This window comes from Chinchilla lanigera, unplaced genomic scaffold (assembly GCF_000276665.1).
Source record: "Chinchilla lanigera isolate Chin_1 unplaced genomic scaffold, ChiLan1.0 scaffold00002, whole genome shotgun sequence".
In the NCBI taxonomy this organism is placed as follows: Eukaryota; Metazoa; Chordata; class Mammalia; order Rodentia; family Chinchillidae; genus Chinchilla; species Chinchilla lanigera.
This window is the reverse complement of record NW_004955403.1, coordinates 23980936-24005233: the sequence shown is the minus strand read 5'-3', so window position 1 is coordinate 24005233 and position 24298 is coordinate 23980936. Positions and strand designations below refer to the sequence as shown.

The 24298-nt window shown below is 45.3% G+C and overlaps 1 protein-coding gene across 2 annotated transcripts; it reads left to right on the top strand.

Annotated features, from left to right (window-relative positions):
- Positions 1-6943: 6943 nt before the first annotated feature.
- Positions 6944-8746, top strand: Helt (helt bHLH transcription factor). Of its 2 annotated transcripts, none has more exons than XM_005373481.2 (4): positions 6944-6970; positions 7369-7473; positions 7741-7837; positions 8250-8746. In XM_005373481.2, exons 1-4 carry the CDS (start codon positions 6944-6946, stop codon positions 8744-8746), a joined length of 726 nt encoding a protein of 241 aa, XP_005373538.1. The 2 variants fall into 2 exon arrangements, with proteins under 2 accessions (XP_005373538.1, XP_005373537.1); XM_005373480.2 differs by having other exon boundaries at positions 8247-8746.
- The last annotated feature ends 15552 nt before the right edge of the window (positions 8747-24298 follow it).

The following is a 24298-nucleotide window of genomic DNA, read 5'->3' as shown; positions in this document are numbered from 1 at the left end:
CAAAAGCTACTCTGACAGCATGAGATTTGTGAGGTACTTGTGTAAAGTCTCCAAGATTTCCCAACAAGGGCAGAGAAGCTGAAAGCATCTGAGCCAGGAGAAAGGCAGTGCTGATGAGCCGCAGCAGCTTAGGCGCTGCTACCAGAGAGAACAGAAGTGATCAAGTCATAAACATAAAAACAGGGCTGAGAGTGCAAAGCTGAGCTGCCTCAAAGGGGATAAAGACAAATCCTGGGAAGTCACCCCACTATGGTTTCCTTGCAGGTGTGGCTCTGGTGCAGATACCCTCACTGTTCATCCTCAAGGTGGCAGAGATTGTGGCTACCCCAGGGCCCTCTTGCATTCACCTGACTGCACCAATAGCATGATTCATGCCAGATACAGCCTGTTCATGTCATTATTGCACTGAGAATCCACTTGGTCCCCAGCAGGGAGCAGAGGAACCAGGACTGCTCACTAACAAAAGTTTAGAGACACTTCCAACCCCATGGGATCATTGATGCCATTGCCTCTAAAAAGGGCACTGAGAGTGACTGTGGTGCGCAGTCTGACATCCAGATAACACTTTCTTCTTTTTAGTGCATGAGTCTGTAGAAGGCAGAGCCAAGCCCCTTCTGCTGGGCATTCCCAGGCCCTGGCTCGCTGCTGGTGCTCACAGATGCTCTGCTCACTGGGTTCGTGGTGCTAAGAGTGGGCAGAAGGAGCCTCAAGCTGATGCTTCCTGACAATGCTCACGTGCCAAAGGCAGAAAAGTGTCTGACAGGAAGGACATCAGCCAACCCTGAATCACAGGGGTCTGACTGGACTCTCCTTCAGTCACAGAGGGGTAAACTGAGGTCATACAGCAAACTAACCCTTACTTAGTAAAATGCTTGGTGACAGCAGGTTGCTGTGTGCCAATGGCATCCCAGGTCCCCTCAGTGCTCCTCAGATCCCTCAAGCCTAACTGGTGTGTTGGGTTCAAAGCTCTTGGAGGTGCCTTCAGAAGAAGCCACTGTAGTCGTACTCACTGCAGAGTGGGAGGCAGGCATTCAGTGCCCTTCATGGCTCAACTTCCTGGTTCCTCAGAAACACAGCAGGACCGGCTCCATTTGTGTTTTCCCTACTCTGACAAGACTCTCCACACTTTGTCACTTGATTAAAACATCAGCGTCTTAGTGAATCTAGAAAATCTGCTCTGCATGTTAGAGACGGGAGGTGGTGGGAAGGATATGAAGTCATCCAGAGCACTTCCTCTTACAGCAACTTGGCTGAAATTACCATCCACTCATTAGTTCTTTTCCTGCTATTCATTTGCCTTTTCCCCTTTCTTAAACCCACAAATCCTTAGTTTCTAAAATTGAAAAGAAACACACACACACACACACACACACACACACAAGTCCATCATTCAGTGTTCGAGAGCTACACATCAAACCTATGGACCTAACGCAATAGTAGTAAAAATAGCAATAAATAAATCTGTTTGTGCTCGTTGTATTCTTCAACAGAGATCTTTAGAAGCTAGGAGACTGAGCACAGAGTAATATTTAATCATCACTGCCTAATTTCTAAATAATCTTCATTCCTAGTTTAAAATTTGTTTTCTAAATTGACATAAAATTATAGGTACAACATTAGATTGCTCAGCTTGCATTATTTTAACAAATACTCAATTTAATAACTTTTGTAAAGAAAAGAAGTTTACTAGGGCCCAAGTTTACTTCAGGGGCACAGTGCCTGCCTGTGCTCAGTCCAGGGCCCACAGCTTGTCACATCATGGCAGACAGGCAATGTGGGAATGTGCACAGAAGCAAGAGATCACATCTTGAGACAGGAAGCGACAGGGCTCAGTGAGGCCAGGGTTAGGCTTCTACAGCAACTGTCTAGAGAGAATTACCAAGAGCTTCCACAAGAGCTACTTTAATTCTTTTGGAGGGTAACCCCTCAGTGACTTCAGGACCTTCCATTTGGCCTCAGGTCTCCCAGGCGCTCCCCTCCCAATAGTTTCACCCTGGGGACAAAAATTCTAGTCACATGGACCCTTGGAGGACAAACCAAAGCCAAATCAGAGCAAGCAAGACGTTCTGAAGTGTAGAGTTGTCCCTCAGTACCGTGGGAAACTGGTTCCATAAGCCCCTTGGATATTAAAATCTATAGGTGCTCAGGTCAGCATATCCAAAATGGTGGAGTGTTGGCATACTACTCATGCACATCTTCCTGGGGTCTTTAAATCAGGGGTCCCAAATCCCTGGGCACAGGCAGGCACTGTGCCCCTGAAGTAAACTTGGGCCCTAGTAAACTTCTTTTCTTTACAAAAGTTATTAAATTGAGTATTTGTTAAAATAATGCAAGCTGAGCAATCTAATGTTGTACCTATAATTTTATGTCAATTTAGAAAACAAATTTTAAACTAGGAATGAAGATTATTTAGAAATTAGGCAGGGATTTCCACTCAGTGGCGCAAGCTCCAATTACCCTCAATCCCTGACTGATATCAGTTTGTGGCCTGTTCAGAAATGGGCCACACAGAAGGAGGTGAGCAGCAGATTAAGTGAGCTCAGCCACCTCCATATTTACAGCTGCTCCCAAGTACTTGCATCACTGCCTGAGTTCCACCTCCTGTCAGGTCCGCAGCAGCATTAGATTCTGGAAGGAGCACGAGTTCCACTGAGAACTGTGTGCATCGCAGGGCTCTTGGCTGCAAGCTCCTTTGAATCGTCTTGAAACCAATCCACTTTCCCCCATGAAAAATTGTCATCTACAAAACCAGTCCCTGGTGCCCAAAAAAGGTTGAGCACCAGGGCTTTAAGTCATCACTAGGTTGTCTATAATACATAATACAACACAAATACCATATAAACAGCTGTTAGACTGGATTGCTTAAAGAATAATGACCAAAAAATTCTGTAGTTTCAGTGCAGATACAGTTTTTCCCCAGTATTTTCAACCTACAATTGATTAAGTCTACAGAAGCAGAGCCCCCAGGTAAGGACTGATTGCATATTTGCTGTGACATATTGTATTTAATTAGTTGATGAATCCATTACTTCCCATGGTTATCATTGCTGTGTTATGAACCCTTAACATCCACTCTCCTAGAATTAAAAAAAAATTATTAGTACATGTTTGCAGTAGGCAGTGATTACCTTCATTGTGCAGAGTTGGAACTGTACACATTTTAAGTCTTTTTACCTCCGCTTCCCCTCTTCCCTCCCTCTAGCTCTTGGTCTGCCTCTTATTTGCAAAAGGTCTACCTCCCTGTTGCCTACTATCATTTATTTTAAAAAATACATAACTAGGGCTGGGGATGTATCTCAGTGGCACAAGCTCCAAGCGCAAGGTCCTGAGTTCAATTCCCAATACCAAAAAAAAAAAAAAAGAATACATAACTATAGTTCCTATGCTATACCATAAAAGATCTCTTTAACTCATTCCTTTTGTCTAACTGCAAATGTGTATCTTTGGACCAGCATCTCCCCTCTCTAGCTTTCTTTTAATTTTGATGTGAATTCTTGAGTGTTTGAGAACAGCTATGACTGTGACATTGAGGAGCTTCTGCACCAAGAGCCTTCTCTAGCCACACACACTGGAAGAACACAGCTGCTCACTGAGCACTAGGTGATGTCATCTGTGAGAGGGACCCCCAAAGACCCCCCACTCTCAGGAAGAACTATGGTGGCTTTTTCAAGGAGGGTAACGTTTTCTCTCATTCTCTCTCTGCTCTCTCTCTCTGCTGCTCTCAATGAGGAAAAAACGTGCAACTATCATAAGAGTGAAAACGCCACAACAGACTGCTGTAGTGCGGGAAAGCCACGGCCAAAGAGATTCTTGGCAAAATAAAAGCACATTCTTCTAGATGCTCTGTCTCTGTTCCCTTATTTCGCCCTAATGACCGACTTGAGACACAGTAGTTGCAATTGTTATCTCATTTTACAGAGGAGGAAACTGAGGCACAACTGAGACTCACGAACTCGTCTAAAGTCTGGCTCAGTCGGTCAGAGGTAGGTCTGGAATTTGAACCCACTCTGGCCTCACCAATCTCACGCAGAATGAGAGAGCGCCCTTTGCGCTCATTTTGGGGGAAATCTAGGACAAGATTGAGGAACACTTCTTACTCTTCCCAAAGATGAATAAAGAGACGGCTATGTGAGGCACCCCACCTTTGGGCAGTGTGATTCAGACCTTCAGGCAAGAAAAGGAGAAACTGAAACCTAGAGTTGGTCGCTTTCCCGCACATTAGTGTTGCAGCCAGAGCTTGCGCACCTGTGCCCCCCTCTGTACCCCCACCCCAACTCCACTGCAAGTTTAACCGCACTTCGGGACTTTTAGCCCTGGGCAACCCTTGGGCCCCGCTCCCCATCAACGCCAGGGAAATTAAACAGCTCGCAGGGAAAGAAATTTAGCCTGCGGAAGATGCTGCAGCTGGTGGTTAACACCAGCAGTAAGAGGATCAACTCCCAGTCCGCTGGCTTAAAAAGGGGAGTGCGAAAAAAAAAAAAAAAAAAAAAAAAGGGGAGTGCGGGTGAGAAGTGTGCGCGCTCCCTTTTACCCATTCACGTTAGTTAATTTGGATGATAAGGGTTTGTGTTTAATCCCTTTGTATGCGAGTGAATACACTGAAATGGACAACCCCTGAGAAGGCACCCGCGGCTGGCAGAGCAACCCGTAGGAGGGTGAGGGTCGTGTCCAATCTGGCATGAAGTAGAAAAGACACTAAAAGCAAGACCGAGAGGTACACCCCAGGGTGCGTGGTGCAGACCGTCCCTACCCTTAACGGCTGCGGCAGGCGGGCTGCTGTCTTCCCGAGGCTGCGCCCCGCATGCCTAGCTCTGCGTCCTGGAGCTGGAGCAGTGCTCCACCCTTTCCACTTCGCCCAGGGACCAACGCTACGCCGAGGGAGAGCCCGGGAGCTGCCACTGTCTTGCAGAGTAGAGACCTGGAGCGGGGTGGAGGGCGGGAAAGAAGGGGAGGCTGTGTAAAGAGACATCTTTGCGACTCCCAGATGGAAACGGTTAGGCAGAGGTGAGAACTTGGTGGCTGAGGAGTAGATCATAAACAAAAGTTGACTTTATTGTTTCCATCTGAAAGAAAGCTCACCCACCACCCACAGGCCGCGAGCTCGGAGCCCCCAGAGTGTGGGTTCCGAGGCCGCAAATGCGGGCGAGGTGGCTCGTGGGAGGAGGCCTGTGGCCGCGGCCTGGCTGCCCGCAGAGGCGCAGCCGGCCAGGAGCGTTCCCAGGAGCCGCCACCCCCTCCTTCCTCTTCGCCCGCCCGGCAAATTTCCCCCCTCATTTCTTTTCGTGCCTTCCCTCCCTCCTCCTCCCCCGATATTTTCGCCTTCTAAAACCATAAAAAAGAGATCAACTCCCCTAACTTCACGGGGCCCTTTTCAGTGACAAATATTGATGCCCAAAGTGTCTGCGCTCTCCCGCCCCCAAACCTTAAGAAAAGGCACCCGCGAAAGGGGGACATAAAAAGTTAACAATGCTGTGAAAATATGTTTGCAGAAAATAGACAATCGTTGGATTAAACGTATTCAAGTATGAAATAATGCCTTTTTGTGTCAAAACTTGGGCGATGGGCGGGTACAAAAGTTCCCTGTGGCAGCTACTTGCTCCCTTTGTGAGCCGTGCGCTTTGGCGTCTCCACTTGGGCGCATTACTCAGAGCCCTCTAAACGCGATTGTTTCTCCCTTTCTAATGACATTTACCGGATCAAAACATGCTGTTAATTCGATCAGAAGGCTTCACCCTCCCTGACAAAGCCACAATAATTTCTCCTGAAGTTTGTTAAATTGACCAAAATTAGGCAAATGAATAGGGGTCTGTAGGCGCCCTCGCACGCAGGTGACGTCGCATAATGCTCGCCTGGCCAGCTGCACTCCCCCTTTTCTTCTCAGCTCACTCTTCTCCGTGTTGCCCCCCCCCGTCCTCCCACCCCCCCACACACACTCACACTCACACACACGCCCGCCTGTCTCTCCTTCCCAACCCCCCCGCATTATTAAAATTTAGCCCAATGAAACTATTCACACTTTTCAATGGACATTTTCGTATAGGATAATAGGCTACAAATTGAACCTCTTCCCCCCGCAAAGAGAGAGCCAGAGGGGGGAAGAAAAGAAAGCAAGAGACTTGGGGGGGGGGGCGTCGCGTGCCAAAGACCCGCGGGAGGGGCGAGGCGAGGCGGGAGCCTCGTGTGCCGGCCGCAGCCCCACACCTGCCGGGATGTCCGGACAAATAAAGCGGTGTAAACAAAAAGGGGGGAGATGGACGTGTCACCAAGTCGTGTGAGAAAAGCCTGGGAACAAACGGGGCGCCTCCGTCTCCAAGAGCTCTCCCTTGAACCCGGCGGAACAGCCTATTAAAGGCTTACTTAATTACTTTAATGACTCTGGACAGGCTTTAAAACGCACTCGGCGCTGGGACGGCGGGCTTGCTGGGATTTGTAAACAGGCGATCGTGTGAGACTCGGCGGTGCGACTAAAGGAGGCGACACTGTTTTGTGAGGGTCCTCGCCCCCCGGTGCCCGCGGCCACTGCGCCCCTGCGCTCCGCGCCCGCGCCGGCTGCAGGCGCTCGCAGGCCGCCGGCTGCAGTTTGCCGCCTCCTTTTCCCGCCCGGGCTGCTGCCAGGCTAATGTTATTCCTGGCCGATCACGTGTCCTTTGAAGGGCCACGTGGATTAACAAAACTGATCTGCCCCCAGCTCGCCCCCCTCGGCTGCTAACCTTTTTTCCTTAACTTCTTTAAAACTGATCGTGAATGCATACATCCTCCAAACGCAGAGCCCCTAATCCTATGGAATAATTCAACTCGTGAATGCACTTGGAGCCCTAGACCACCACTTTATAAGGCTGCTCTCTGATTTGGGAGGTCGCAGTCCACCTGAGGCACTCGAAGAGGCGGAAAGTGGACGTGCGCCTCACAGCAGCGCCTCTGCCAAGGGCGCGCACTGACCAGGATGTCAGACAAGCTCAAGGAACGCAAAGTGAGTCCTTGCGCCCTGGTGGCAGAGGCGTGTGACTCGCTGGCCTGCCACCTGGCTGGAGTGCTGACAGAGGCTTGACCACGTAGGACGTTGCGTCTGGAAGAATCCTCACTGATTTGGGAAGGGATGGAGATAAAACGAGGAAAGCCCTTAACCGGGGAGAAGCTCACAATGGGAAGCTGTTGGCCTCCCCCAAACCTGGTGCTCAGTTTGGCTGAGTGGCCACAGAGAGTAGGAAGGCTGGAAAAAAGGGAGTGCACCACCCCGGGCAAGTAGGGACAGGGCATCCTTGGTCCCCGTGCCGCGGTACAGAGGTCCCTTCTGGGGACGAACTACAGCAGTCCCTGGGATAATTCCCTGGGCAAAGCCATCCTAAACATGAAACCCTCTTTTCGCAGAGAACCCCGGTTTCTCACAAAGTGATAGAAAAGCGGAGGAGGGACCGGATCAACCGCTGCTTGAACGAGCTGGGCAAGACGGTTCCCATGGCCCTGGCGAAGCAGGTAACGAATACCGCCCCAGCCACGTGCCGGGCTTTGGGACGCCCCCGCCCAGCCCACCACCACCCGTAGCCACGGTTGGCGGAAACGCCGGGCGCCCGCGGAGACTGCGGGTCTTCAGGGCGGTCCTTGCTCCTCGGAGAGCCTGAGCGCTCAGTGAGCCGCAGGCATCTCCCTCGCGGCCCTCTCCAGGTAAGGTCGTGCCCTCCCGGCCTGCCGGGGTTGGTCTGGCACCGCTGGGCTGCTGCAAGGAGTCTTTCTCCTTTGCAGAGCTCCGGGAAGCTGGAGAAGGCGGAGATCCTGGAGATGACCGTTCAGTACCTGAGAGCGCTGCACTCCGCTGACTTTCCCCGGGGAAGGGAAAAAGGTGGGCTGAGTGCGGAAAGGGAACCGTGGGCGGGGAGCGTGCGCCGCTCCTAGACCTGGGGCTGGGAAGGGAGTGAAGGCGCGGCCCCGAGAGGACTGCGAGACCGAAGCTGCCAGCGCGCGGCGGGCAGGGGTCCCCGGAAGCTCCACTGGCGCGGCAGGCAGGGGTCCCCGGAAGGCACTGGTTCGGAGGCCTCCTCGCAGGTGAAGTGGGTGTGGTCCGGTACTTCTGAAAAAGACTTTTGCGGGAACTTTTCCAATTACTAGACTGTGGAGAGGACAGCGAGGACCTCAAAAGCGAACGTTGGCCAGCAAATGTGGTGGGAGACGCCCGGCGCCCACCTCGGGCTCCCCGGGGGAAGGGGGCTGCTCAGGGGGTTTCCTTCTTGCAATCTTTCTGGCTTCTCCAGCAGAACTTCTGGCAGAGTTTGCCAATTACTTTCACTACGGCTACCACGAGTGCATGAAGAACCTGGTGCATTACCTCACCACGGTGGAGAGGATGGAGACCAAGGACACCAAGTACGCGCGCATCCTCGCCTTCCTGCAGTCCAAGGCCCGCCTGGGCGCGGAGCCCGCCTTCTCGCCGCTGGCTTCCTTCCCGGAGCCGGACTTCTCCTATCAGCTGCACTCCGTGGGCCCCGAGCTCGCGGGCCACAGCCCCAGCGAGGCCGCTGTGTTCCCGCAGGGCGCTGCCGCGAGCCCCTTCCCCTGGCCGCACGGCGCGGCCCGCAGCCCAGCGCTGCCCTACCTGCCCAGCGCGCCCGTGCCGCTGCCCAGCCCCGCGCAGCAGCACAGCCCCTTCCTGGCGCAGGTGCAGGGCCTCGACCGGCACTACCTCAACCTGATCGGCCACGCCCACCCCAACGCCCTCAACCTGCACGCGCCCCAGCACCCCCCGGTGCTCTGACGCCCACCTGCCCTCGAGATTGCTCTGCGCTTTGGGCGCCGCTTGGGAGACGTGTTGTACATATTGTACATGTGTAAATATTCCGTCAACAGAAAGCCGGGGGTAGCGGGGAGAGAACCAAAGGCGAAATGGTCTTCTGATGGATCTCCTCTTGGGAATAAAACTTTCCTGAAACACCCAGAGAGGTGGGTTTCTTTGTTACCTCCCGCTCATCCACAACCCAGCCCCTTCCAGACGCCAAGTGTTCGAGGCTGGCAGGTGACACGGTGACGGTCCTCAGTCTTTTGGCTGGGGAAGGGCAGGGGTGTCGCGGGAATCTCAGAGGAGGGGGGCTAAACCGAGGCTTTAACAAGTAGCGGAGGCGTCGCCTGGGGGTGGGATTCACCGCTTTCCGGGCGTAATAGATTGCCACCGCCTCTCGCCTCTCGCCTCTAGGCTTTTGCTTGGGAGGTGGGGAGCAACAGGGCTCTGGGCTCTTGGAATATTCAAAGCAAAAGACCCACCCCCAACCTGAACTGCGTTTGAAGACTTTCGCCCCTTGGGACGGGGCGCCCTTCCTACTTGAAAGCTAGTCAGTCTCGTGCGCCCAAGCCTGTGGATCTGCAATGCAGGAAAGCCTAGGCCTGCCGCTTGAATAGATGACCTCGCAGGCTTAAGCAGTCTATAAAAATAATTATGTGGATCAAATAATATTCTGAGTTATGACTTAGAAACAACACCCATCGAAGTTTTCTGACTCCCTTCAGATGACAAGTCTCATTGCCAGAGGCTGGTTTTGCCTCTGTGCACAGATCTGCAGAGCGGCGCGCGCCAGGCCAGGCGACCGGATGAGAGGCCGGCACAGAGTCGGAGGATGCGCTCAGCTAGGCGAATCCACTGAACTCTGCTCGGATTCTCGGGCCTGGAGAGAAAGCTTTTCCTTTCGGGATTTTTTTTTTTTTTTTTTAAATCTTCCTACTCCATCCAGGACATGGTGAAAAAATTCTGGAGTCCATGGAAGACTTGGCTAGTGATGGTTTCCAGTTTCAGTGGATTGATCCCTTAGATACAAAATAGTGACACATTTAAAATGTCAAGCTAAAATCTTATTCGTCTAACACTGAAACAGCAAAATGGGTTCCATACTGTTTTATGTAAATAGGGAAAATACGCAAGGTATCCAACCACTTAGTATGGAGAGTTTTGTTTTGTTTTCGTTCTGGCTTTTTTCCTGTACCAGGAATCGAATTCATGCGCTTGCCAGGCAGGCGCTTTCCCTTTGAGCTAAATCCCCAGCCCCTAGTATCCAACCACTTAAAGTTGTGGGAACTTAAATTTTTTCCATCAGTGATTTTTTTTTCTTTAAACTTTTGTTCACATTAGCTTCAAAGTCCTTTAAATAATTTGAAGTTATTTAGTATTGTTTTCCTGTTTCCAGAGGCCACTCACCTGAAGTGAGAAGGTTTGCCTTCTCTCAGTAGATTAACTTATTCCATTTCTCTGGACAGGGCTTAGAGCTCTGATCTAGTCTGTTTACTGAGGACACGGGATTGGGATGAGCTGCAATTTGTAAACCAGCAAACATCATCATACAGATGCAAAAAGTAAAACACTTCACTACATTTTCCAGAAAACAAAATACATTATGTGTATTTTAGGGGATCTGTAAGTTTTAGAAAATATCTCACATATCAGGGGTTCTTGACATAACTCATCTATAAAATGTGAGCTATCGCCTTCCTTCTGAACTGATAGAGTTGCAGCAGGAAAGTGCAGATGAGACCAGGCAGCCTTCCTGGATAACAGATACACAGGGAGCAATATGGGGTAAAAACAAATTATGCAAAAACGGGAGAATGGATGGTGCCCATTATTGGAGCACATGTCTTACACCCATTTTCATCGGCGCTAGGTACAGAATATGAAGAAGGCCTTTCAGGGGGTTTTCCCCCTCTGAGCATTAAGCCATTCTGAATTCCCTTCAGCAGTGAAGCATTAAAGATATAGTGTTACCCTGGAAATATAAATTATTAATATATTCAGCATTTTTGTCACTTCTCAACTGTTAACCAAATTAGACGAAACTTTCTTTTGCTAAGTAGATTTTCTCTTTGGGATTAGCTTTGGGAATGCACAGGGCCACCACAGTAAAAACTTCGGTCATTTACATAGAATTTTGCAAACTTCCACTGGTCCATGACAGTCTTTGTACCTCAAATGTTGGTATTCTTGATTTTTTTTTTTTCCTCTCTCATTTAACTGTGGAGGATAAAACCCTGCTTTGGATTTACAATGACTTTAGGATAAAAGTCTCCCTCCCCTTTCTCTCTTTCTGTGTGTGTGTGTATGTGTTGTGTATGTGTGTGCGTGCTGTGTCTTTTTCTGAAACGTTCACCCAAAGTCCCAATTCTCTGGGCTTGGCCAAAAGTCAAACCAGGGATAGTCTGACTTTGCAAAAGATTTAAAAGGCCACAACAAAATAGGATCGATTCAAATCACATTGTGACTTTAATGTGTTCTTCCTGCGCTTTCTCTGACAACATGCTACTTCCAGACTCCTTGTCCCAGACCCCCTAACTTGTCCCCCTTCTGTCTGAGTCTCTTATGCCCAATCCCTTCACTCTTTCTTTAAGTAAGTTGTATAGTAATGGTTTCCAAGAGAGGCCCAGCTAAACCCAGAAATAACAAAAAACAAAAACCAGTGGGTTTGGCTAGAGGTAAGCCATTGTGATTCCTCTGAAAGGAGCAAGCTCTTGTTCCTTGGTCTTCATCCTTGAGTGGGCAAGAATAAAAATAATCATCCCCATGAAATCAAAGGTTTTCTCTGGGGGTTTGAGGCACAAAGCGTATGGCTGGTGCTTCGGGTCTGTCCCTGTGGCCCTGCAGGGCCGGAACTAGTAAAAACTAGTTCCAGGCACTACAACCACCCTGCCAAAGGGCAGTAATACAGAGCTCACTTGTGCTTCCAAGCGTTATTAAACAAAGACAGCCCATGTACAGTGGGGCCCCCTCTGGTCTGAGCTGCTAGATGCCAGGAAAGGACGGTGGAAGAGCTGCTGTGTAAGCGCCTGAGCCCACGAAGGTGTGATTTGTAGGAAGCTGGTCATGGGGGTCTGCGTAGAGTCACACCAAGAGAAGGACAGAGATGGGCCATGTAGTAGGCACTCAATCAATATTTGCAGAATGACTGAATGAGCTGCCTAACAGTGATGAGCCTCATAATTCTGCATCAGCTCCTCCTCAAAGCTCTTGTTCCTGCCCTCAGTCCACTCCCATGTCATCAGAGACAAAAATGGAATTGTAACCCACCCAGAAACCTGGGGCATAATCCACGCACATTGTGAGAATTGTCAGAAGGAGCAACTGCCTTACCTTTGCTTAGAAATCATATCCTTGTTCTGGCAGCAGGAGGTACAGTTTGGCTTGCTTGTTTGCTTAGGTTGACTCTTCCTTCAGACCCAACTAAACACAGACCCCAAATCCAGAGCTCAGATTCAGAACTAGCCTGACTGAGTTCTGCTTCTTTCACGTGGATAAGATCCAGTGCTGAACTGATTTGCACCTCACCCTCTTTTAGTTATTCAGAGTATGGCCTCTAGAGGTGAACTCTCTAGACATACCCAGCTGTGTGACTTCGAATCCTTTGCTTGGGCTCTCAGGGTCAGCTTCATCATCTGTAACATTTATAAGATAAATATGTTAAAAGTTCATATCTCATCAGAATGTTGGCTCTGGAGGCTGAGACAGGAGCACTGCCACACTAGTTCAAGGTCAGCATAGACTATATAGGAAGACCCTGTCTCAAGAAAGCAACAAAAATGCATATCTTGTGAGTCAAGATGAAGTTTAAGAGAGTTAATACACTCAAAGCACTCTGAAAAGTGCTGGGGACATAGTGGCTGCTCAATAAATTATAGCTATATTAGTCTATTTTCTCCTCTCTTTCAAAGAGTCAGAGCCATGGGGCCACCTAAGCTAAAAGCCAAAATACCCAGGCAAATTATAGAGATCATTAATCCCAGGACTTTGCTTAAACCCCAAGATAATTCTCTTTGTTCAGGAAAAATGGAAGTAGGGATCTCAAATTCTTTTTTTTTAATAAGATTTTATTGGTACATTTTAGATATACATAAGGATCACATTCATCATAGAAAATTTGTATCTGTACAAGATATAACTTGATTTTTCCCCATTCCCCCACCCTCCCTTCAATCCTTCTTCCCTCCCCATTTACAAAAGCGTTATTTCCATCTTTTCTCACTTTTTAAACTTTTCCCTTTTTTCCTATGCCCCCCCTTGTTCCCCTCCCCACTTGAACATTTGCTTCCTATTTCACAATACCTATTATACATTTTGGTCCTTATTTACATTTTCAGTTCCTCACACCAGGGAAACAATGTGATATTTACACGTGTGGGTCTGATTTATTTTACTTAAGAGTGTGATTTCAAGGTGCATCCATTTGCCTAGAAATGTCTCAAGTGCATCCTTCTTTATGGCAGAATAGTACTCTTTTGTATATATATATAAAAAAAACCACATCTGCTTTATCGATTCACCAGCTGATGGGCATTTGGGCTGTTTCCAAGATTTGGCTATTACAAGCTGGACTGCTATAAGCATGGGTTTGCATGTATCTCTTTGGTATGATGCTTTTCATTCTCTTGAGAAGATACCAAGGAAGGGAATAGCTGGGCCAAATGGAACCTCTAGTCCTAGTTTTTTGAGTAATCTCCACACAGATTTCCACAGTAGTTGCACCTGTCTTCAGTTTCACCAACAATGGAAATGGGTTCCTTTTTCCTCACAGCCTTGGCAGCATTTGTTATTGGTTGATTTCTTGGTGACAGCCATTCTTTCTGGGGTGAGATGAAATTTCAGCATTGTTTTAATTTGCATCTCTCGAATGACCAGTGATGTTGAACATTTTTTCATATCTTTATTTGCTGTTTATAATTCTTCATCTGAGAAATGTGTATGCATCTCAGATGCTCATTTTTGTATTCTGTCTTTAAATTTGGACGGGGTCTGTTTTTTGTTTTTGTTTTTTTAGTTCTTCATGCGCTCTCCATATTAATCCTTTGTCTGAGGAACAGCTGGCAAAAGTTTTTTCTCAGTCTGTGGGTTCTGTCTTCACTCTGTTGGTGGTTTCTCTTCCTGGAACCTCTAATTCCACCCTATGATTAATCTTGGGGCTCTGTGTCCTATGGCAAGCTATGATTGGTGTCAGTCAGAGCCCTTTAATAAATCTGGAGTGCTGTTCCTCACCCTTTCAAAAATATTCTTTAATAAAATGCAATAATGATACATATTTATAGAATACAGTGTGATATTCAATACATATATACTGTATAATAACTATATCAAGATAATAAGTAAACATTTATACTTTTAAATATTCATTGTGACTTAACACATAATGATTGTATATGTTTATGGAGCACAGTATGACATTTCAATATGTGTATATATGCAATGTGTGAAATCTTTGTTTTTGTAGTTTTTTTTTTTCCGGTACCGGGAATCGAACTCATGACCTTGCGCTTGCCAGGCAGGCGCTTTTGCCGTTGAGCTAAATCCCCAGCCCCTCAATGTGTGAAATCTAATCAGGGAAATTGACATGTTCATCACCAAGATACGTATCATTTCTTTGTGCTGGGAATATTTCAAATGCTCTCAACCAGCTATTTTTAAATGCACAATTATTTTCAACCTTACGTCCCCTACTGTGCTACACAAACACTGGAGTGTCCACCCACACCCTTCTGCGTCCCTCCAGCCCCGCCCCCTCAGCCTCATAACCGCTATCGTCTACTTCTACGAGATAAAATCTAGCTCCCACATGTCTCTCACTTTTAGATACAGAATATATCTAAATGTCTGATGTTATTGTACAATAGCTCTGATACCTGCAATCCCAGTCTCACTCCGATTACAGCTTGTAATGACTGCTAGCAGGTCAATGTTGGCCATTGTAATTTTTCCCTCTTGGAGCAAGATGCAGATAAATAAGTCCACACTCCTTAAATATACTTTCTATGACAGCTTTAAACTCCTCAGCATTCCCACCACATTTTCCACTTGAGATTTCCTTCCATTTTTTCCCTTCTGTCTGCTCCACTCATGGCCTTGGGCCACCAGCCCTGTGCATTCAGTCCCTGGACTCTCACTCCCCTTCTAGTTTAGCCTTCAGTTCTCATTCTTTTTAGGGTTATGACTGCTTGGCTCCTGTTATCTCACTTTCTAGTATTTGTGGCACTTCATTAAAATGTAATTAATGAAGGAAAAGCTTTTCCATAGGAGGTGGCCTTGGAGTGCACTCATGCATAAAATGTACTTGTGTTTTGGGGCTGAAAGTTAAAATGTGTCTCTGTACCTCTGGGATGTGTTGTGTGCTACATGCATAGCCGTAACCCACAGATGTGTGCATTCCTGTGTGTATCCATGTACAATGATGCACGCGCATATGCAGTTGAGAGGAACTTGGATTTCCCACTCCTCGTGGTACCTTCTAGAAGGCTGCTACCAGACTGGTACTCCTCTGATGTCTACACACCCCTTTCACACTCCTCAGTTATCTGGTGGGCGCATTGGGGAAGAGGGTGCAGGCACGCTTGGCTTAATCCCTTTCTCTTTCAGGTTAGCAGAACCTGCCAACCTGCCCACAGGAACCAAGCAAGCACCCCTTACTAGGCTGGTTGTAGGATTTCTGGCTCCTCCTGTGTGTTTCATGGATAGGTGAAATGCTGCAAGCCCACTGCTCCTGCAATCCACCAATTAGTCACAAAATATACATTTTTATCTTCACTTGACACATATCTTAGTGCAGATAGGAGAAAAAATAGTTTTATTTATTGGGTAGCCTACCTTTATTTATTGGGTACCCTATTTATTGGGTAGCCTACTGAGAACCTCAGTACTCCTGTACGTGCAGCTAAGAAGGGAGACACACAGACATGTCTGGCTCAGGACAGCCACGTGTGCACACACACACAGGGTGTCCACCTGTGTCCAAAGTACGCACATAGATGGAAAAATTGGAGCCAGAAGAAAGAGCTACCCACAGAACAGAACTGCCAGGGTAGAGCTCGTGGGACCCAGCTGTTTCTGGCTCACTTGGGAGATAAGAATCATTGTGAAGGTCTATAATCCATCCATTATATTCTTTGATTAGTGCCGTATCTGGTGGGTAGAATAGAAACAAACCAGAAGAGAGACAGTAGCAGCTTTGTGCAGAATAGGGAAATGCAAGGTAATGGGAAAGTTATTCAGGTTTATAGCAGGTGGAGATGAGAAATACTAATAGAGCAGGAGGTCTGAGGACAGAAAGAGAGAGAGAGAGAGAGAACTGAGAAACTGAGCTTTTTTGCTTTATATTCCTGAGTAGCCTTATGTATTAGTTCAGTTTAAAGGTAGGCATCGGGGGCTGGGGATTTAGCTCAGCGGCAAAAGCGCCTGCCTGGCAAGTGCAAGGTCGTGAGTTCGGTTCCCGGTACCGGAGAAAAACCAAAAAAAAAATAAAAATAAAAATAAAAAAAAAATAAAGGTAGGCATCAATACAAATATATTAGTTCCAACTTTTTAAGTAGGAGGAGACTTTCTTACAACAATATTTCTAGAATTTTTGTATTTTTTAAACCAGGACTTTATTTTTTTATGTAAGCATGATTTCTATTTGTTGTAATATAAATTTGTGATATAATCCTGTTACTCTTTCTAAATGTAATGTAAAGTATAATCAGTGAAGAACAATTGCTGTAGAGAGTAGCTATGGAGAACATGCATGCAAGTTTTAAGACTGGAAGTTGCAACCCTTCTCTGCCTGTTTTGAATGTATAGTATGCCATTCATATGGCCATGGGGAGCCTGGGGAAGCCAACTCCAGGCACTTCAGATGCTGTTTTGGAAGAACATCAAGTTGGAGACAGAGCCATCTGCAAATTTATATTCTGGCCAAAAGCAATCCATTCGTACAGACCAAATCCTCGATTTACCAAACCTTTCTTACTCTGGCTTACAGTAAAGGGGCCATCTAAACCTCAGTACTGCTCAGTCAAAAGACAAGAGCAACATGGACATTGCCTGACTAGAACTGAATAGTAGCTGTTCTGGTCTTGAATCCTAGGTTGACAATGCCCTAACACATACTGAGGGAAGGCTGCAGGGAGAGGCATTTCATGGCTGTGTCATTAATCTCAGAAGAAATAAGTTGTGATAAGAACTATTGAAACTTGGATTGTGTTATCTGTTTCCTTAACTTGAAAAAATATTTATCACTGAGACACCAAGTCAAACCTTTCCAGTTAATACTGAAGAAAGAGAGCACAAAAATATGTTCATTGTATACTTGGCATTTTGGAAATAATGACTTCCCCAAAGCCAGACAATCATGAACACTGTGTTGTCGGATTACTCATCCATCCCTGTCCAGGGTGAACAAGTCCCCAGAACGAGGTGCCCAGGGATGTATCAATCCCTTCCTCAAAAGAACAACTCCAGAGCCATATCTCAGACTCAAGCCCAGACCATCATCTCCAGTAACCTTTTATTCAGCGAGAACAAAGGAGGCAGCCCCAGAAGTTTTGCAAGACCAATACAAGTCCATTATCATAGCAATGAGACTTGACCATTAAGCCATCATGTTATCTTCCTTAGGGCATATCTCAGAAAAGCATCTAGTGTTGTCCCCTGGGCTAACAATGCTTTTGCTAGACTTCCTCCAGAACCCAACAACCACGGCTTGGTCAGTCCTGAGGTAATACATCCAGAGAACGTCTTTCTCCACACTGTGTGAGAGGCAAAGAAACTATGTGAGGTTGTTAAGTGGACTGAAACTCTTTCCTTTGATATTGGTAACCTGTTTAAAATTTTGAACTTTAAAAAATAGGTTATCGTGTCAATTTATTCTCCTTTCTTCTTCTTGAACCCTCCTTAATTTTAGTGTTTTCCTCTTTGCAAGAGCGAAAACATCAATGAAGTATTTGTGGACTTGCTAAGTTTCAAGTGAGGAGCAACTTCAGACATTCCAGGTAGAAAGCTTTCAGAACAGGCACGTAGGTGGAGGGCTCCAGAATTTGTCTTATCGCTGCATTTTCACAACAAACACACTTTCTGGGGTGTTCTCGTTCGAGTTGGTAGATACTAAGAGGGTCTAAATCTCCCTGAGCTGTCCTTTGATGCCGCCCTTCACCTAGCATGTCTGGTGTTTTCACACACTGTCACTCCATTGATCTTTGCAATAATCTCTGCAGTAGGTGCTGAGGTTACGTGCTGATAGCTGACTGAAAGAGTTTGTCTAGAGCTACGTAAGTATTTTATGCCAGAGCTGGGATTCAAACTAGAGTATGTTTGCTTCTTATTCCAATGCCCTTTCTTCTAAGCAGCAGCTGCTACAGTTAGGAACATTCTAATACCTTCACAGAATGGTATGGTCTTGGCAGAGGTTTAGAAACTCTCTTTTTACCTTGTGCAAAGTTATGACACTTTACGACTTCAAAATTGAACATCCACCTTACACTCAGCTCTCCATATTTGCAGATTCCAAATCCTTGCCTTTGATGAACCACTAGTCAAAAATATTATTAAAAATTGCATCTGGGGCTGGGGATTTAGCTCAGCAGCAAAAGCGCCTGCCTGGCAAGCGCAAGAGTTCGGTTCCCGGTACCAGAGAAAAACCAGGAAAAAAAAAAAATTGCATCTATACTAAACCTATATAGACTCTTTCTCTGAAACTATTCCCTTAGCATAGTGTAACAATATTTACATAGCATTTACACTGTATTAGGCATTATAAGTTTGTTTGTTTTTTTGTTTTTTCTCCGGTACCGGGAACCGAACTCACGACCTTGCACTTGGCAGGCAGGCGCTTTGCCACTGAGCTAAATCCCCAGCCCCTAGGCATTATAAGTAATCTAAAAATGATTTAAAGTATATAAGGATGTGGGTGAGTCATATACAAATGCTGCACCATTTTATACAAAGGATGTGAGCATCCACACATTTAGTATGCACTGGAGGGACAGTCCTGAACCAACTCTCCATAGATAAAGAGGAAGAACTGACGATGTCTAAAATTCAGGCTTAAAATTAACGTAATTTTTTTAAAAGCTAATTACAAAAGTAGCATATGCTGATAGTAAAAAGTTGTAAACACATACAAAGCATTAAGGAAACCACCTACAATCCCACTGTCCAAACATAAGCGTTCAAACATTTTTATGCACTTCCTTAAAATCTTTCTATGCACACACTAATATTTTTGTTGTTGTTGTTTTTTCTTTGAGACAGGGTCTCACTATGCAGTTCAGTCTGGCCTTGAGTTCACTTTGTAGCCCAGGCTGGTCTCGAACTTGCAAGGATCCTCCTGCCTCAGCCCCTCAAGTGCTGGGATCACAGGCGTGTGCCACCACACCCAGTCACATATACTAATTTTTACATATGCATCTTAGTTACTTTTCTCTCGTTGCTGAGACAAAATACCCAACACCCAAAGTTAAAGGGGAAAAGATTTCTTTAGCACACAGTTCATAGAGGTTTCAGTCCATAACCTCCTGGCTCCAAGGCAGGATGGCACATGGCAGACAGGCATCGAGGAGGAGAAACATTTCATGGCAGGCAAAGGGTAAAAAAGTAACTAGAGTTGACCACAACTCTTTCTATCTCATATAGTTTATCCAGGCTACTTAGGGCAGGTAGCACTCACACCGTTCATCCTAGTGCCCTTAATCCTAGTACTGCACCATGAATCAATCCCAGCATCACACACTCTAGATCCAGCCACCTCTGAAAAAGCCCCACATATGACTGCATGAGGCTTTGTCGGGGCAGATATTTAGACACAAGCCATGACAATTATTAAAAATTGCATCTTTACTAAACTGTCCAAACATTTTAAATAGGTAATACATTTACATACAAAATATTGCTGGATTAAAAGTGGTGGAGTAATGGGCAGCAGGAAAATATAGCCTCTCTGGGACCTGGAGTGCAAACACCTGAAAAAAACAGCTTAAAGAAAAAAAGAAGTGGATCTCCAGGAATCAAGGAAGAGCCAACAGGAAAACTAAACACCACAGAGAAAATGAGGACAAGGCAGAGGAAAGAATGAAACAGTCTGGAATACTAACCCTGGTTGACCCTCTCTGGACTGAGTATGTAGTGAAGACAAGACCTCGGTCTGCTATAAGGTAAGTCCAGAGAGGGTCAGTAGCCCCAGGGAAAAACAATGACTGGGCCAGCAGTGGCCCAGTGGCCCCATGAAAATCCCACAGTCATTGAAAGCTGTGAATACAGCGTGAGACTTCTACTCTACAAGTGACTTTTATGTGGTAGGCTAGAGGTGGAGAAGATACTCATTGCAGTATCTGCCATACTTGAGAGTGATAGAATCAGAAGCTATTTGGAGAAGGGCTTTATTGTTTAATACTGAGCTACCATGGGCATCAAAACTCCCAGAACAAGTCAGAGTCTCTGGGGAAACACTACCTGTTATGGTTTGTGTCTGGGTGTCCCCCCAAAGCTCATGCAATTATGGGGTGGGTTTCTAGAATTTTTGATTGGTCCATGATTCAATGCTGGGACTATGGGTGTGAGTGCTACACCTGCCCTCAGGTGGGTAACCTGCATACAATATAAGGAGGGCAAGAAGCTTGTTTGCTGCTACCCCTCCCTTTTTTGCTCTCACTGCTTTTGCTATCTTCTGCTGCGTTGAACTGTTGCCCTCTGCCTTGTGCCACTCTGCTTGGAGCCAGACAAGTATGGACTGAAACCTCCACAAACTGTGAGCTAAATAAACCTTTTCTCCTGTTAATTCTGGGCATCAGGTGTTCTGTCTCAGCAGTGAGAGAAAAGTAACCAAGACACTACCATAATCACTGGATGGGAAGTGCACATAAGAAACAGTTGTGGAGAAAGGGTATGCTAGTTGCAAACTCCTGAGAAGTTTAAGAAGCAGCAAATTCAACTTGTGAAAAACATAGCAGTCCCATCCTCTCTGGACAGAAGCCAGGCTGGTCATCTTAGTTTTCCAAGGGGGCTGGATCAATAGACTACTTGACTCCCATTGCTGCCTACTTCCAGCACAGAATTCAGTGGTCTATTTGCTTTTCTGATCTGCCAACCTGATCAGGGCTATGCCTCAGCTTGGATGGTTGCCAAATCCTGGGTGGATGGATAGGGGGTTCTCTGGAGTAAGGCGGCACCTCAAGACCCAAAGGCCATATATACAGTCCTAAAGCAGACACCACATCACCGGCTGACCATGTCCACTGGAAAGATGGGACAAGACTCAGAATTTACACAGCAAAAAGGAGACATGGAAACAAAGTAGACTGTAATTGACTCATCTGTGTCTGATGGACTCTAACACCATCGACCCCAGAAAGAAACCATGAAGCCAAATACATGGAGGAATGTTTTTGGACTTGTTTCTCTTTTTCTTTGTTTGTTTTTAGAGTTTTGGTTCTTTTTTCCATCTTTGGCTCTTTGTTTTTATTCTTTTTTATTTTTCTTTCTTTGTCTTTTTCTGTTACTTTAACCTAATTTGATTGACTTTCTTTTATTTCTTTGCTTTTCTCTCCTTCTTCCCATCTTCCTTTGTTTTCTTGCTCAAATTTTATTTCTTTAATTTTTCCTTCTCCCACTTTTATTAATTTTATGGATAAATTTTATTTTTTAATTGATTGTTAATTTTAATTAATTATTTATTATTAAACTTTATTAATTTTTTCTGTTTTTCTGCTCTTTGTAACACTTTGGCCATTCTTTTAAGATCATGATATATAGTGCATTCATCATTGTTATTATCTATTTTGTTATAAAATTTTGTTCTTTTTTCATAGAAGTAAAAAGAGTGTTTTTACATTTCCTTTATGAACAGCTAGTTGTATTAGATTACAATAAATATTTTAAAATAAATTTATGTATTTAGTTTATGTGGTTTAGTGCTGATTTCTATTATTGATGGTGGTATAATTGCTGCTTCATCAACGTTACTGCAGTTTACTTTCTTTCTCTGAGTGGTGGTGGGGATCAAGTCCCAAGAAGAAGGTTGGACCCTAAAAAGACCCTTAAATATTATGCCAACTAGGTCAAAGTGGAGTATAAGCACCAAAACATAACCAAACCCAAAGGCACATCCCAGGGAGGTGGAGTCAAACTAACAAGATCATCACTGATCTTCAACCCATCAAGCAAAAAAAGAAGTGAAACATGAGAAAGCAAGGCAACCAGATGCCTCTCAGGACCCCACATTCCCAAGTCCCCAAAGCCAGTCTCACGGATACTGATGTGGAGGACGCTATAGGCAAAGAAGGAACAAACCAAATGGTCAAAATATTTAAAGATCTAAAGGAAGAAACATACAAGTAAAGAAACATACACATAAGATTTTTAACAAGCTCAAAGGTGAGTTAATTAAACAGATGAAGGATTTTACCAACAAAATGTTCAGCTAGCTTAAAGAAGAAGGAAGCGATAAACTAATTAAGTAAGACGTGAATGATCACTGTAGTAAAGACTATAAAAGTATGAAAAGAAAGCAAACAGTAGTATATAATATGAAAAAACATGAACGGAAAGCATGAATGGCAGATTGACTGATGTGTAGGTGTATAAATCAGAAGATGGGTAAATATAGTGGGTCACAAATTCAATTGTAGCCAAAAAATGACAAGAAAACATGTAAGCTGGATCAAATACCTACGAAGTGACTTAAAAAACACCTCAGAATTATAGGAATAAAGGAAAAATTAGAAGGTAATGCAAAAGATATAAAAATTTATTCACTGAAATTGTATCAGAAAACATTCCAAATATAAGAACAGCATTCAATATTCAAGAACAAGGGGACATACAAAACTCTCAGTAGCCACAACCAAAAAGAGAATTTCTCCATGGGGCATGACATATCATAATCAAAGTACAGACAGTCAGCAAAAAGGAGAAAATACTAAAAACAATTAGAGAAAAGTAGCAAGTAATCTATAAAGGAAAGCCTACCAGAAAAAAAAAATGAGGATTTCTCAGCATAAACTTTAAAGGGCAGGAGAGCTTGGAGCAAAGTTTTTCAAGCCCTAAAAGAGAACAGACTTTTATCCTGCAAAATTAGCCTTCAAAATTGATGGTGAAGTGAACTTTCCACAACAAAGAGATTCTGAAGAAATCATGACACAGCATTGCAGAAAATACTTAAAACTGTCTTAGACAAAGACAAGGAGGACACCAGCACCAAAGAGTCCAAAGGATAGTGTACATCTACCTGGAAGAATAGTTAAACATAAGGGAAAACATAAAGGAGTAAGTACTGAAAAATAATGCAGTGGCAAGATTCAATAAACACCATACAAGAATAAGTTTTGGTGTCAATAGTATCACCTCTCCAGTCAAAAGACACAGACTGGCAGATTGGATCAAAAACAAAATGTGAACATATATCGCCTACAGGAGACACACTTTCTCCAAAAGGGAGTATGCAGACTAAAAGTGAAAGAATGGAAAATGACACAACTAGAACCAGGAAAAAAGCAAGAATAACTACCTTATTTTCAGACACAGCAGACTTCAAGCCAAAACCGACCAAAAGAGACAAAGATGGCCACTACATACTGGTAAAGGGAATGATTGAATAGGAAGAAATAACAATGGTACATACCTATGCATCAAATGTTGACACACTCAACTTCATAGAATAAAACATACTAGACTTTAAAGGACAGCTAGATACCCACACAATCATAGTGTGGGACTTCAATACCCTACTCTCACAATTATACAGTTAGCTCTCCCTCATGTGAGCAATCAGACCTGCACTAGATGAACAGCACCCCTCCCCACACAAGCGAGCAGGTCCCCAATGGGCATGCAGCACCACCCTCATGCCATGGCTTGACCACCAAACAACTCCAAGATGGCTCTGCATTTTGCTTCCCCACAGGACAGGGTACCAGAAGTAAGGACTAATCAACTAACCTCCTCCTGGATGAGGTCAATTTCCAAAGAGACAAGGGAATGACCATATCAAACAATGACAAACACCAAGTCCAACAGTCCACTTGAACCCTTGTCCTGTGCCCTACATCCAGCAGAGACCAAGAGATCGTATTTTCCATCCACCAATGGGAGCAAGGACAAGCCTAGTGTTGGACAGTAATCACAATCTGGGGGGAATGGACAGAGGAGGCTCTGTGCAGGGCAGGCACCTCAAAAGCCCATCGACCCTAAAGCTAAATATAGAAAATTGTTGCTGGCTGGATCCAAAAACTTCAAACATTGGAAAGAAACATTCATTCAGTAACACAAGTATCTTAGTTACTTATCTCTTATTGCTGGGCCAAAATACCTAATGCCCAAAATTAAGGAAGGAAAGGTTTCTTTAGCTCACAGTTTGTGGAGCTTTCAGTCCATACTCAGCTGGCCCCAAGGCAGGGTGGCACATGGCAGAGGGCAACAGTTCATGGTGGCAGAATACAGTATAGGCAACAAGAGCAAAAAAGGAGGAGCAGCAGCAAGCAACCTCTTTCCCTTATACTGTATGCAGACTCCCCACCCCAGGTGGGTATAGCTCTCACACCCGTA

Excerpts from the sequence above, each read along its gene's own strand:
- Helt (XM_005373480.2), top strand. The coding sequence starts at position 6,944 with ATGTCAGACAAGCTCAAGGAACGCAAA. Across the intron at positions 6,971-7,368 it reads ACAAGCTCAAGGAACGCAAA|AGAACCCCGGTTTCTCACAA; the intron begins GTGAGTCCTTGC and ends CTCTTTTCGCAG. Across the intron at positions 7,838-8,246 it reads TCCCCGGGGAAGGGAAAAAG|CAGAACTTCTGGCAGAGTTT; the intron begins GTGGGCTGAGTG and ends TGGCTTCTCCAG.